Source organism: Phascolarctos cinereus, unplaced genomic scaffold (genome assembly GCF_003287225.1).
Source record: "Phascolarctos cinereus isolate Bilbo 61053 unplaced genomic scaffold, phaCin_HiC Scaffold_1;HRSCAF=81, whole genome shotgun sequence".
In the NCBI taxonomy this organism is placed as follows: domain Eukaryota; kingdom Metazoa; phylum Chordata; class Mammalia; order Diprotodontia; family Phascolarctidae; genus Phascolarctos; species Phascolarctos cinereus.
Window position 1 is genome coordinate 26270488 of NW_027555514.1, and position 15764 is coordinate 26286251.

The window sequence follows — 15764 nt, forward strand, 5'->3', positions numbered from 1 at the left end:
CTGCTCAGAATGAGTGTAAACAGCAGCTGCTTTCTGTTCTGGCCGAAACCTCTGTAGGTCTCTCCTTTCCAGACTGATGTCACTGGGATTTATAAATTGGGCCTTCTTTCGTCTCAATTCTAACCTCTCCATTGGTCGGTAGCTGTCTTCAGTTTGTCTGAGACTGGAAAAAATCTTCATTTAGAAAGACCAAGGTCACCCACTGCGTCCTGAGCCATCCCCAGTCGTCTGGACCTTTGATGCCTCTGGAGAGCAAGGCTGATGACTTTGCACAGCTGGGCTTCCCTCCGATCCACTTGAGGCCCAAGTCAACACATCGCACTCATGATGTCACTGGCCCTCCTCTAGAACGGAGGAGGAACAAGAGGCCTCCTTAGCTCCCACGGTTTCAATGAGTACCTCTACGCCGATGACAGAGCCACTCGCTCAGCCCTAACCTCTCTCCTGCCCTGTCTTGCATTTCCACCTTCAGCAGAAGCCTCAACCTGGATTTTTGTACACGTGTCCAAAACTGAACTCATGATCTTTCCCCCAAGCGCTCCCCTCTTCCTGATTCCCTTATTACTCTAAAGGATACCACCCTCCTCCCAGTCACCTAGACTCACAACCTAGGTGTCATCCACAACTCCTCATTCTCTCTTATCTGATCAGATGCCAAGTCCTATCGATTCTGCTTTTGCAGCATCTCTCATACACACCTCCTTCTTTGTTCTGACACTGACACAGAGCCTAGAGCAAGACCTGTCATCTCACACCTGGACTAATCAGGAACCAATGACTATTGGGAACTAGGGATTAGGGACTACAGATGAAACATGCTACTTATCTCCTGATACAGAAGTGAAAGGACAGAGGGGCAGGGGAGAGGAAGTGAGAAGAAGGGGAGGAAAGGAGAAGAGAAGAAGAAGGAGGAAGGGAAGGGAAAAGGAAGAGGAGGAGGGGAGAGTAGGGGAAGGGAGAAGAGAACCAGTGGAGGAGAGGGGAGGGGAGAAAAGAAAGCATATTAACCTGTGGCTGGATCTGAGTGAGGGATAAAAGAAGGGCAAGGAAAAGAAGCAACTACATGAAATACAGAATAATGGAGCTAAGCCTACTCCTCTCTCACCACCCTCTCCTCTGTAAATGGGTGCAAGAAGCAAAGAGAAGAAAAAGTTAAATCAAATACAATGAAGAAAAACGCAAAATCAACTGTCATAACTGTGCATATCAATGAGATGAGAAATGACCCATATGACTGAAGAAGATAGCAAAAAGATCAGAGAACAGAATCCAACAATATGCTGTTTACAAGAAATACATCCAAAACATAAAAGATTCACATAAATTAAAATAAATCAAGTCAACAGGAGTTTATAAAGTGCTTTCTATGGACCAGGCAAAACTTCTCACAGTCCCGCTGAAATTCTGAAAGGCAGCAGCAGCAATTGTGGCCTTGAGCCGAGGATGGCAGGGCCTCACAAAGTGCCTGACCAGGACCTCCCATCTGTGTAAGACTCACTTGATCACCACACAAATCTTGCCAGTGTTTTCACAGAACACTTTGGGACACGGAAATAAGACACACAGCTGTGCGATGCTGACAGTGAGCGTCTGAAGAACCTGAGTAAGAAAAACCAACCACTTGTAGCCAGACAATCAGCAAAGCGTTGAAACCAGAAGAGGAGGGAGCTGAGAGAGACTCTGACCCTTCAGCAGGCAGCCCCGCTCCCGCACTGTCTGCAGGGACAGACTCCATCAAGGAGCTCATGGTGCCTGCCTCGTGTTGACCAACATGAGTGTCAAACGGGAGCACACGGAGGCGTCCCCTCCAACTAAGCCTGCTGGGTCATGGCACAAGAGCAGTCCACAAGTCCATCCTTCCCCTTTTAGAGATGACCAAAGCGAAGCCAGGACAGGTAAGGAATGCTACCCACAGGCGCCCGGCTACTAAGCAGCGGAGCTAGATCTCGAGCTAAGATCCTTTCACACCAAATCCAGCGCCCTTTCCACGATACTTTAAAATCAAAACTTTAAAAATTCCGCAGGCTGAGAATCGACCCTATCGTAGATTTACTAGAGGGCCACTGCTCTGCACCACCATCTTATCCGCCTGCTCCAACTAGCCAGGACACCTAGCTCTCTCCATCATATACACGCATGTTTTGCAAATGTGATCCTGGAGAAAAACCTAAGAAAATGGCAAGAGCTTTAACGATTCAGCTTACTTCCTCATCTTCAATAACAACAGCAGCAGCGTCAGTCCGGGAGGGGAGATCTAAAACCCGCAGCAACAGGAAGAGGGAAGAGTCATCCCTGTTCTGTCTGCTGCAAGAGGCAGGCCAGTGAAGTCTTCAGGGATCCCCCAGAAGATGGGCCGACATCCTAATTCAGCACCGTGGATACAGCAGCTGTGCTCAAGCATCCACCTATGCAATAGCCACTAACAGAAGAATAGCAGGATGATATGTTCCAATACCATTTCTATGTGAACCCCACCGAAAAAAATGAAAAGATCGGGGTAATAATAATGACTGGCATTTACATAACCCTCATCTCAAATCTTCAATAAATGGTTATCATCTGACTTTGGGCAAATCACTTACGCTCCCTGGGCCAGTTTCCTCATTTGTAAAACTACTGAATTAGACCATCTCTAAGGGCTATCATTCTAAATGAAAAAAACTTCTATAAAATCCTGTGCCTAAACAGTAACTCAAGAGACCAAGCTGGCATAGAAGTAGGTCTATACTGAGTCCAAAAGTGCCCTTCTTTAAGGTCATCCCAGCTTTTTCTTTCAGACTCCAAGAAAGGAGGCTGCCTGTGGGCAAGGCATTGGAAAAGAAGGCCAGCTGTGGAATCCAAGAGCCATCCCCTGTGCCAGGCTGGCACTAGCTTCCCGGGTGTCCCAGACTCCTCGGTTCTGAAATGCCAGGGCCATCCTCGGTGCTTCCTTCCATGCTTAACCTCCCTTTAATTTGCCCTCAATGTGGACAATCAAACATCTAATCAAATTCTCCTTAAAATAATCATCCTTACAAAAAAGTGAAAAGGCTTAAAATCTCAACATCACCCTTCTTTAATCTTACTTGTCTTGCCTAATGAGCCCTCCCCAGCCCAGAGCTCCACGAAAGGGGCCAAGGAGCTCAGACCGCACCACCCTTTTACCCCAAGGCAAGGCTTCTGTTTGGATTATGAACTCTGCTCTGGATTAGGCTCCACATGTAAAGTCATTTCTCTTGTAATAAACCTAGTTTTTCCACGAAAGTTGCTTAAGTTGGGATTGCCTGTTGACAACCTCCACCCAAAACAGAGCACTCCATTCCTCCATTCTGTGACTCAAACCTGCCATTCTGGTCATGGCTTCTTTATACATGTACACACACACACACACACACACACATGAACTTTGTTGATTAAAGTGGATTTTAAAAAAGGCTGTAATAAGGCTCAGTGTTGCTTTCCCCCCCCACCACAATCAATTACTAAAAGAAAGGGATTTTAAGGTTCTTCTCTGTCCCTAGGACTGCATTTCTGAAGAAATGTTTTTACTACATGGTTCTAGAGAATATTGTAAATTGTATATAAATTGAAACCTTCCTGCAAGTTCTCATAGGTAGAATATGAGGGAAATCATGCAAATTAATTTACTGACTACTTGACTCTGAAGCTAAGGATTAAATTCAATTCATATTATCAAAGAATGCATTTGATCTTTAGATGAATATTCGAATCTTACCTTGCACGTGATCAGAACACCTCTCCCTGGCCTTCTCTCTCATAATCTTAGGAATCAAAACATCTTTTTCTACATGTCTGAGATGGTCTTCTGCAAGAAAAGGAAGATATTAGTAAACTACACTATTTCATTTTTTGCAAAAATAACACAATCTATAAAGGTCTATATCTCAAACAAATCACCACGCCAAAGAAGAATTTCAGTCCCCCACCCATCCCAAACTCCAGTCATATAATGCAGTACAAGCTAGGTGGCTAGAGTGCTGAGCCTGGTATTAGGAAGACCTGAGTCCACATCTGGCCTCAGACACTCACTAGCTGTGTAACCCTAGGCAATCACTTCACTTCTGTTTGCCTTAGTTTCCTCATCTGTTGTGTCAACAGCCAATCACACCATGAGACTTATATGAAAACTAGGTTTATTACAAGAGAAATGAACATGCATGTGGAACCCAAAGAGTTCACAGTCCTTAGAGAAGTTTGCATATTTATGACAGTACAACAAAAGGAGGAAGAGAGAAAAGGAAGGGGCATGGCATGGGAGGGGAATGGTGCAATTAGCCCTCCCGAAGGGGAGGAGCAAGGCTATGGCAAAAGCCTCCTTCTTTTCCCTTGGGAACCACCAGAATAGGAAGGCAGGAGGTTCAGCTTGTCTGCAAAGGCGCCCAGGTGCACAGCATTATCCCAGTCTGGCACAGAGGCCAGTCTTGCCTCCCAAGGACACACAAGGAATCCAGCTTGGGGTGCAAACAACATATTATGTGAGCTGGGGGGTGGGGGGGCTCAATGTGGACACATTCAGCACCTCTTGCACACTCTGGGTTCCGTGTCTCTGGAAAACATGGCAACTCAAAAAGACAAGCTCAGGGGACCCGTTAGCACCCCTTAACCCTACGCCTCCCAGGGCTGTTTTGAGGATCAAATGAGATAATGTTTATAAAGCATAGTTCCTGGCACACAGTAAATACTACAGAAATGTTGGCTATTATTATTATTATTTTAGTAATAAGTGCAAATGCATAACAGCACTTGATTATATCACATGGTAATCTTATGGGTACAGATTTTTTTAAAATTATTGGAGTGTCACTGAAAAAAGAATATCGTCCAACTGAAACTACCTCTGAACAACTTCCTGAAGGTAAACATTCTACCATAAAATTGTTTTTGGTTTGTTTGGGGTTTTTTTTAAAGGGTTCCTTATTAATATGGGTCCTCTCTTGGATTCTTCTTATTGACTTCTAAGTATAAGTATGTCTTTTTGTAAAGACCAAAGAAGAATGTAATCCCATTAGATCTTGGCAGAAGTCTTATGAGGTCAAGTGCAGCACACTAGAGAAGTTTATCTAAACCGTCCATGGATAGAGACATTGCCTCTGGCAACGTAGATTGATAATGCTCTGGTTGAGAATTTAAGAACCACTGATGGTGAATAATGAGTCTATTTCACATCAACACGTTTTTCCTCAGATCCTGAGACGAATGTGATCATGGGGCGGTGATCTGTCTCTAGGAATGCAGACTCAATCATGTAAAGGCATGCCAAACCCAGGGAGCAGTAAGGGTATTTCCTATGCCAAGATGAGAAGCCCCAAATGACATGGTGGGGGACTCATACCCAACTTGTCCTGCGGACCCCCGTGCGACCCTGTGGGTGATTCTGAGGAGACCACAAACCACTTCACTCTCTTGTTTGCTGCTACTGCTGTTCAGTTGTTTCAGATGTCTGACTCTCCATGACCCCAGGTGGGGTTTTCTTAGCAAAAATACTGGAGTGGTTTGCCATTTCCTCTCCAGCTCATTTTATAAATGAGGAAACTGAGGCAAACAGGGTGAAGGGACTTGTCCAAGGTCACACAGCTGGTAAGTCTCAGAGGCCACATCTGAACTCAGGAAGAGGTGTCTTCAAGACTCCTGACCCCCAGCCTCCCCACCCCAGCTTTTAGCTGCCCATTCTCTTGTTTCATCAGAACAAATTAAGTCAAGTCATCAAGTATTAATTATGCCAGGCAGTACTAGGCACTGTGCTAAGTGTTTTACAATTATCATCTCATTTGAGCGTCACAACAATCCTATGAAGCAGGTGCTATTATTCTTCCCATTTTACAGATGAGGAAATTGAGGCAGAGGTTAAGTGACTTGCCCAGCATCACACAACTAGTAAATTTCTTAGGCTGAATTTGAACTCATGTCGTCCTGATTTCAGGTCCAGTGTTCTGTGCACTGGGATGCCACCTTGATGCCAAGCTACGTCCTAGGGATACCAAAACAAAAAAAAGAAAAAAGGCAAAAAAAATAGTCCCTGCTCTCAAGGAACTTACAGTTTAATGGGAGAGATAATACAGACAGGATGAAAAGCAGATAATCTCAGTGGGAAGGCACTAAGATTGAGGAGGATCCAGGAGAAACCACAAACACCAGTGTCCTCCTTCCTGTGGCTACAGGAGGGAAAGCAGAGGGAGCCCCAGCCGAGCCAGCATCCCCAGGGGGCACCGTGGACTTCCAGCACTAAGCCCCAATACTCTCCCCCCTCCTTTCACTCACCTGCAGTACAACGAACAACCATCGGCCAAACAGCACTGTCTGGCATCCCGGCTCAGGCCCTCAGCACCTACACCTTTCAGGTAACAGCCTCCAAGCAGGAGAGCCACAAAGAAAGTACCAAAGCCACCCAGGCTTTTAACATATCAAAGCCACACTCACACTCCTAAGGCACTTAAAAGAATTTCTCAAAGTAGCTTCAAATGGCTTTCATTGTTATGTGGAGGATAAATGCAAGTAACTTTCCATTTTAATCAATGCTGAAACCATTTCAAGAGCCCCAGGCCATCCTATTGTCTTTCATTGAGCGAGAGGGCCACAAAGGCGGTTTTGTTTTAGTTTTTAAGTCATCAAGCAAAGTAATCAAGATAATGCACAAATAGAAATCAGGTGAAGGTAACCAAGGACCTACACACACTATCTCCAGAAGCAAAAAAGAAAGAGAAAACAAGCAGATTACAGCAGACCTCCCCAGGAGGTTTGGGGCTCAGGTGCCAGACAGAAAAGTGAGGATTTGGGGAAATTGTTGCCCTCAGTAGGGATTATGGAAGCAAAAATCTCCCCCATAACAGGCTAAGTTACTTCACTTAAAAAGACAAAATCACTTTAAGAAGGGAGCCCGTAAATAGGCTAAAATATGTATCTAATCACATTTTTTAAAGGGTCTAAAAGAACTTAGCCCCAGAACCGTCTGGAATCTGTCCCAACTAGTGAGCCCCACACCTTGCCAAACTATTCAAACTAATTAACCCTGCAGATACAGCTTTGCCCTGGAAAGAGAGAAAAGATTGTAGACTGCCCCATTTTTAAAGAAAAATCCTTTCTTATGCCTCAATTACAAACCAATCATTTAGTTGAAAGCTACCTTCTATTCTAGGGGCTAGCTTCCTCCTCAAACAAATGGATGAATTGGATTTTGTAAAATAAAGTCTTTTGTGAAGAGCAGAATTCAGTTGAAGAAAAAATAAGAACTAAGACTTGTCATAGATTCATCAAGCTGTGACTAGTCTTTGGTACAACTAATATTTTCCAATATTTGCAGAAGGTTTTTAAAATCCTTCATGTATTTAAGGCCAAGTGTAAAGTGAAAATCCCCATATGCAGGGCTCAGAGATCAGCATGGGATCTCCAAAGCATGGCAAACTGAAGTGCCATGAATACAGTAAAGGAGGCGGGAGCACAAAACACTTTCTTTTTCCTTCTCTTAGCTCCTAGAACATGAAAAGATGGGAGGAGAAGGTACTGATATGTCTAACGTAGAAAAAAAAATATGAAGGGAATGGAAGAATAACTGTTCCTTAAGAGAAAAAACTTGGAACTGTGAAAAACTAAAGGACAACTCAATTTCCCTTCCCGTCAGCAACTGGGCCCTCGAGTTTGAGAAAATGACTATTACAGGGCCTGGACGCCTACTGAGTTATCGAGCCAATCCCTTTTACAGGCAACTCTCAAATGTCACTCCGGTACTCAAGCTCCTTCTAACTTTAGTCTGTTTTGATGTGAAGATCACAGAAAAAATTTTACAATGGTCCTCAGTCAAAAGAAATAAAACTCCAGGCCAACAGGTCACTGGTTCCTTTTAAGCAAATATGAACACAGTTTTGTCATGCATAAGTTTGCAAAGGCATGACCTATGACAAGATTTTACCCCTACTATGAATTCTAAATTAGTTGTGTCCAAATTAATGAGGCTTTGTTGTATTTTAGCTAAAGCAACAAAGGTCATCAACATTTTTTTAAGGAGCAACAGAGGCACAATCTTAAAGCTATTTCAGGTCTTCAAAGCTATAATAATAATAATAAAATGACTAGCAGTTACTTCTACAGAGCTTAGCATATGCCAAACACTGTACAAATATTGTCTCCTTAGCTCCCTACAAGCCTGGGAAGTAGGTGCTATTTATCCCCATTGTATAGTTGAGGAAACTGAGGCAGATGGCAGTGAAGGGACTGGCCAAGGATCACAGCTAGGAAGCGTCTGAGGCTGGATTTGAACTCAGATCTTTGTGACTTCGGACCCAGAACTCTATCCATCGGACCACCCAACTGCCTCTACATTTGGGTGAAAGAGACAGATGCTTTGGTATACATCATATTAATTTCTAAATTTTTTCATTTAAAATATCCATGTACATCCAAACAGTGTACACATGTATTACAATAATTATTTTTTCCATTTCTAAACACTATCCTTAATGAATTCATTCAACAGCCATTTAAGGACTTATTAGATGCTGTGAGAGTTACAACGACAAGGTCCTTATAAATCGCATGCAACAGAAAGTTCAGAATGCATTGAAATGGGAAAAAATAAATAAATTTTGACAGATCTGTAAGGAAACTGGCACAGTTTAGTGCAAACACTCTGGGGGGCAATATGGCAACAAGTGACTATACTTTATGATTGCAATTCCTTTATAGGATGTTTTCCTAAATATCGTTAAAAAGGAGGAAAGCAACTACCTGTACAAAAAAAATATTCGTCATTATTCTACTTGTTATAACAAAAATAAAATAAGTGAATAAAAATAGAGACACCCTACATACCCGACAACTGGAAAATGGCTGAATAAATCATATTTTCACATAATGGAGTATTAAAACGCCTACGTGCCTGGAAAAGACTTAGAGATTTGGAACTGGAGTTCAAATCTAAGTTTGGTTACTTACTTCCTGTGTGACTTTGGACAAGTCACTTAACCTCTTGGGGGCCTCCGTTTTTCATTTGTAAAATGAAGGTTGTGGACCAGATGACTTCTCAGTTCCCTTCTAGGGCTAAATCTATGACTGTACGATTGTGGTGTCAGCAGGAAAAAAAAAAAAAGGAAAGAAAAGTGTGACCCATGACAGAATACACAGAAATGTATGAGGAGATACAGAATGAATCGGCAGAAGCAGAGCTGTAACAACCTAACTACAACCAATGTCTGAGGAGGAAAAAAAGAAGTCAGAGCCAAAGGTAGGAGACAGAGAAGAACAGCCTTTTAATTGCTTATTCATTTTTAATTCTTTTGGTTCTGCACTGTTAAACAAAACAGTTAGATGTGTAAAATGCTGTCCTTTGTTTTGTATGGTTATTTGCAGTTTGCATTTATGACTATTAAGTTTATATTTCAATTCAGTTCAACATTTATTATGTCATATACAAGTTGAGCTGTGAGGAATTCAAAGGCAAAAATGAAATCGCCCCAAGACCTCAAGAGGCTTCGGTTCTACTTGGAGGGCAAGGGTTTAGAATACCGCATGTTCATAGATAAGTATAGACAAAGAAAACACAGCAAATGTGGGAGGAAAGACAGCACGGGGGGAACCTGAGAAAGGCTTTGTGGAGGAAGTAGCAGCTGAGCTGAACCTTGGAAGGAGGTGAAGATTCCAAGAGATAGAAGGGAGGAGGGAGAGAGTGAATTTCAGGGGGGGAAAGGGGCAGCCAGGCATAGAAAGACCCAGCATCTCCAGGAGGTTTCAGAACCACCTGTACAGGGAATAGGAAATAATTTTGTTGGGCTGGAAAATAGAGTAGAATACAGTGAAATAATATAGTAAGTCTGGAAAGGTAGGACACAGTCAGATTGGGAAGATTCTGAAAGATCAAACAAAGGAGCCTTGTACGTTGTCCTAGAGGCAATGAGAAGGCAGTAAAGCTTTTGGATGAGAGGAGGACCTTGGTTGAACCTGTGGTTTATCCAGGAATCTCACTTTGCCAGATGTGTGGTGAATGAGCTGGAGAGGAGAAAGACTAGAATCAACCAGCGTTTAGTAAGGGCCTACTATGTGACAGAAAGACATCTCACCAGGCTCTGGAGAGACCAAGACAAAAAAAAGAAAAGAAAAGAAAAAGAGAGAAAGAGAGTACACCTGCCCTCAAGGACCTCACTTTCTATCAGAGTAAGAAAAGTGCTGAGGAATGTTGCCCTGAAAGGATGCTGGGATGGGTGAGAAGGGTGTGGGAAGGAAGAGAGTCTAACAGATATAATAATCCACTAAACTTGCCGACAGATTAGCTAAGGGGGAGAGGCAGAGAAGTTAAGAGAGAGTAAAGAACTCTGATGACTGGAAGATGGCGATATCCTCATCAGAAATAAGGTATTTAGGAGAAAAGACATGTTTCGGCTAAAACACAGTAAATTCTGTTTTGGTCATGTTGAGTTTTATATGCCTTTTGGACATCTAGATGAAGATATCTAGCAGATACAGGGTGATCAAAGGTCTGCCCTCCCCCCTCTCCCCCAAATAAAACACAGACTTGATTTGGAACATAAGATAAATACAAATTTCAAAGTTACATAAAAGTTACTGGAAAAAATTTCAAAGTTACTGGAAAAAATTTCAAAGTTAACTATAAAAGTTTTTTTTTAATGGTGGTTTTCTTTTCCTTATATAATAAGTTGTCTTCCTTAACAAAACTGTATGTTGTGAATTCCCTTAATGTCAATGGTGAATGTGTGTGATAGGCATGTGCAAGTCTATTAAAAAGTTCCCAATGTTGAGGTTTCTCTACTGCACACTCACTCATACCAGTTCAAATTGAGACAGAGAACAAGGATGACAACACAAGGGAAAATTTCCAAAGCTCTAACTTCTCACCATTCTATCATCACCTGAAAGTCAATTTTCACCTTTTTCACTGGCTGAATTTGTTAGCTCACATTTTGCTTTGGGGCTCATGTGTTCTTGCAATATGGCAGTACTGGATTATAAGGCTACTGATAATAACACTTGCTAAAAATCCACAATGGTTATGGTAGAGTGAATCAAATTCAGGAATAGTATAGTTAGAAAAAAGGTGAGACATGAAAGAAAATGCAGATTCCAAATGACATTTTAATATTAACGTTTTTTAAGTTAACCAGATACTACTTAATACAGCTACTGTATCTCAGAATTCACATCTCTTTTCTTAGATAGAATCCTGTTTTACTTCCAAGGCATGTCTGTAATGCTGCCACTGAAAACCAGAATCTATCCAATGTTGATATTTTCTAGTTCACTTTAGCAGAATGACTAGAAAAATATCATCAACCTCGTTTTAGAAATTTTGCAGGAGCACTCTTCACAGCAACCACTGGGACCCGTAGGTATCCTTGTCTCACTCCCTACCTCTTTCTTCCTTTTCGGCGGCCAGAGCCTCAGCAGCTACAGTTTCAGGGAGACTGACTGTAGCAGATTCAAAAAGAGATGGATTTGAAGAGCTGAAATCCAGCTGCTGGCCAAAACCAAGGTAGCCAGACAGGCCGATGATCTTTACAAGGACAACGACAACAATGATGTATACGGTTGCATATCCAAATTTCTGATTTCTCTTTCTACTTTTGATCTTTGTTGGGAAGAGGAGGGAATCAAAGAACAAGGGAAAGAAGGAAATCCAGAACAGAATATAGGGATCAACATCCCATATTTCTCTCCCTCCAATGGTATTTGCAGCAGGAATGGAAAGGTGCTTCTCCCATGATCCAGCACTACAATCTGTCTCTGATAGCAACGGATGAAAAGGAAGAGGAAACAGTATAGAGATGCTAAAATTAAACTAGGATGGAAATGTACAACAGTTACAGGATCACAGATCTGACCTCAGAGGCCATCTAATTTAACCTCCTCATTTTACAGAAGTGGAAACTGAAGTCTACGTAGGAGAGTAGGGAGAAACACAGGTTTGACTCATTTATTGAACCAATTCTTCTGAGTGAGTGAAAACCAAAATCCAAAGCTGTAGCACCTTCTGTTTTATGCCACATATGCTCAAGTCAAATAGAATTATAATTCCTTAAAGCTTATTGTACATAAAGATAAATGATGAGCTTTGTAAATCCATTTTTTAAAAAAGTTATTAGGACAAATAAAAGACTCCCTGCAAACCCCACTTTTACAACATGGTCTTCCTCTAACAAAACAATGGAAAGCATGTCAGTGTGGCTTTATGTGCCCTTACTCATGCAAAGCTTCAGGGTCAAATTGCTATATCATGTCTCTAAATATTGTGTTCCATCTATCTAGTCACATCAGCTCTTAGTAACCACACAATTCACACAATTAGATACAATAATGACATTGCCCATTTCCTAATAACACCTTCTTCCTGGCCCACAGATTTTGCGATTGCAAAGGTGTTGAAAACTTCCTCTTCTACCCACGTTGCTTTATTAACCAAGAAAAGCCAACAAGAGACAATAAATCTAAGAGTCTACTGAAGCAGGAAACCAACTTACACAATACACACAGTATCAATTTCAGAAATGTCTTCCAGTCTCCATTATGGCCACAATTTAAATGAATGAAGAGTTTGTTTGCTTTCCACCTAGAATTTAATGTCTGGAAGCATTACTTAAGTAATTACTTACTTAATCAGGTAAGATAAATCTGAACCACAGCAATGCTCTGAAGAGGCTATCCTTTATACCTATGTGTATATTTTCCCATTAACTTCCAATAAGAAAAGTACAAATGTGGTCTAATGGGAGGACATGTGGGAAGAATTCACTGAAGAGTTGAAAACTTTTGGTGAAGAAGAAATGAAAATGATGCATGACCTACAAAATTATAAGAATTATGAGCTCTATCTAATGACTTATTTTTGTCATACCATCTAGTATTAGCAGAATATTCCCAACCCTGAATCCTGCCCACTTGACCTCTAGTCATCCATCCTCCCCTCCCAGACCAGGCCATTTCCCCCTCAGTGTTGAGGGCCTCCACAGACAACGCCTCTGAAGAGCAGAGTATGGTGGCCAGGGGTGAATTAGCAATCAAAGAGCCTGAACAACAACACAATGCTCAGACCACGGATGCCTCTCCACCTCCTTCGCGTAGCACACCCTTTGAGAATCCACTGAACACACTGGAAACCTTCCCTTTGCTCCTTTTGTACCTTAAGGGTACTGATAAACCACTCACACTTCCTCTGCTCACAACATGACCAGCCCACCTCTTTTCCAATAACACCTACCCTCAATAATGCCACTTTTGGCACACATGTTGATGGAAAGTACCCGCTTGCTTACATCTTCATTATTTGTCTATCTACTGTCCTTTGAATTGCTAGTGGTTTTGGAATTTTAAGTTTAGTTTCTTCTGAGGATTCAAAGACCCTGAGTGTCACAAAGAGAAGGGAAGGGGATGGGGAGGCACTAAGCATTTACATAGCCTCTACTAGTACTAGACAGTGTGCTAAGTACCTCACAAATATTATCTCATTTGATCCTCTCAACAATCCTGGGAGGTAGGTGCTTTTATTATTTCCATTCTGTGGCTGAAGAAACTGAGGCAAACACAGGTTAAGTGACTTGCTCAAGGTCACACAGCTAATAAGTATCTGTGGCACATTTGAACTCTGGTCTTTCTGACTCCAGGTCCAGCTTTCTATCCATACCTCATCTAGCTGCTTCTGACAAGAGATTTAGACACTTCATTCGAAAGTTTTAACAACAATGTTCTTTCCCAGGGGGCAGCGGCAGGAGGACCTGAGTTCAAATGCAGCCTCAGACCAAACATGTGATACTTACTAGCTGTGTGACCCTGGGCAAGTCACTTAACCCCAACTGCCTAAAAAAAATTTTTTTTTAAATTATGTTCTTCTCCAAAAGCTCCAAAAGGGCTGAAAAATATTCTGAAGAACAGTATTGTTAGAATAAATGTACAGCTTCCCAAAATGAGTGCGCTGAAGGATATTTCACATTTGCATGTATAAGTTTTAATATCTTTGTTCAAGAAAGAGAAATTATTTCATTATATTATAGTCATACCTTATATTCTCTCTCCTGGAAATTCGTTAATTAGTCCTTACTTTCTCAACTATGTAGGTTCAATAGTCTATTTACCAAATATATATATGAAAGGACAACTCACTGAAAATGAATGCTCTATATATGATCTAGTTTCTATATGGTGCCTGTTTAATGAATTTAAAATGCCTTTTACTTTAATATTCAAGAACCGTGAGGGATATTTATTCATCTTGGCTATTAGACCTAGAAAGCAATTTACCACTTTGAGAGCAGGCCCCACTTACACATACAAGTTGGAATTTTCTTGGATATCATAAGGCATTTTAAAGAATTACTGAAGCAGGGACAGCTAGGTGGCACAGTGGACAGAGCACCAGCCCTGGAGTTGGGAGGACCAGAGTTCAAATCTGGCCTCAGACACATAACACTCACTAGCTGTGTGACCCTGGGCAAATCACTTATCCCCAATTGCCTCACAAAAAAAAAAAATTATTATTATTAAAGCACTCACAAGGGCTACAGAGAAACTACAGTTTAAATCACTAGAACACAGGTCATTCATTCATCACACTAAAAAGACAGAGAAGAAAAGGGATTACTTCAGATTTTATCAGGCTGACTCAATGCCTACTTACTAAGTGACTACAATGTTCATAGCACCATACAGTTCTACAAATGAATTTAAAGGGATAGTCCTTTTATTTGCCAAGCTTATACGTGGCAAAGTATAAATAAATAAAAATGCAAAATAAATAAATAAATAAAATATAAAAGTATAAAGTATAAAAAGGTATAATCTTCTGCAATAATATAATGATGTTTCCAAGCAACTAGATAAACTCCTTCAGGATAGGGTCTATATCCATGTTCTTTGAATGACTCAAAAGGGTTAGCAAAATACTCATACGCATAGTAAATGTTCCAATAAATATTTGTTAAATAAATAGCTGTAATAGTCCAAAGGGAACATCTATCCATATCTTATAATATTTCTATGGAATAGAATAACATTTCTATGGAATAGATTATAAAGAATCTCTCTTGGCTTGGAGATAATCTATGAAGTTACTACTGTCCACATTACTTCTCATCACCAATTCCAAAAAATGAAGACAGGGTTAGTGTTCTCACTAACAATGGATACTTCTTAACCATTATATTCAAAACATCTTGAATTCGGTAATGTATATCACCTGAGGCACGCCCCCCTTCACATAGGGGCCCCTAGAAAAAACTCTCCCAGGTTTGAGGCACCCTGTGGGCCAGCACCCACTTAAAACCTTATTCACAAGTGCCTATCAAAACATTTCATTTCACCTCACAGCCAGAGGTCACCACAAATACAAAGACATTTATTTAAAAAGCGTAGTGAATAAAGGACCCAGGTTAAGTATGTCCATGAACACTTATGAATAGAGGGGTCCTGAAGCCCAGGCAGGATTCCATCACTTTTTCACTCAAACATTCTGTCTGTTCCCCACTCTCTAAGAAGCGAGGACCCCATTTTTCAGAGCAGCATTCCAAACTCCGGCCTCAACTTAATTTTCAGCTCAGTTCAAGTAACGCTTATTAAACATCCACTTTAGGCAAGACCCTTCATTAGGCGTTGAGGATACAATAAAAAAAAAACACAGAGAAAGATCTCTAGGAGTTTACCATTTAATAGGGGGTTAAGGCACATATAGAAATAAAGATGATACACAGAGGAATATAATAGATTCAAAGAAGTCTAAACAAAGTTTACTGAGAAATTTGAGGACAGACAAATTTTTTTCTAGTTCACAGTGCCAG

At 41.2% G+C, this 15764-nt stretch overlaps 1 protein-coding gene across 4 annotated transcripts in view; it reads right to left on the reverse strand.

Moving 5' to 3' along the window:
• Positions 1-15764, reverse strand: part of CMC1 (C-X9-C motif containing 1) — a 79468-nt gene that overhangs the window by 53247 nt on the left and 10457 nt on the right. For all 4 annotated transcript variants that reach the window (XM_020993303.2, XM_020993305.2, XM_020993307.2 and 1 more), the window contains exon 2: positions 3716-3805. In XM_020993303.2, coding sequence (XP_020848962.2) covers positions 3716-3758 — 43 coding nt within the window. In that variant the 5' untranslated portion in view covers positions 3759-3805. The remainder of the gene's footprint in view (positions 1-3715; positions 3806-15764) is intronic.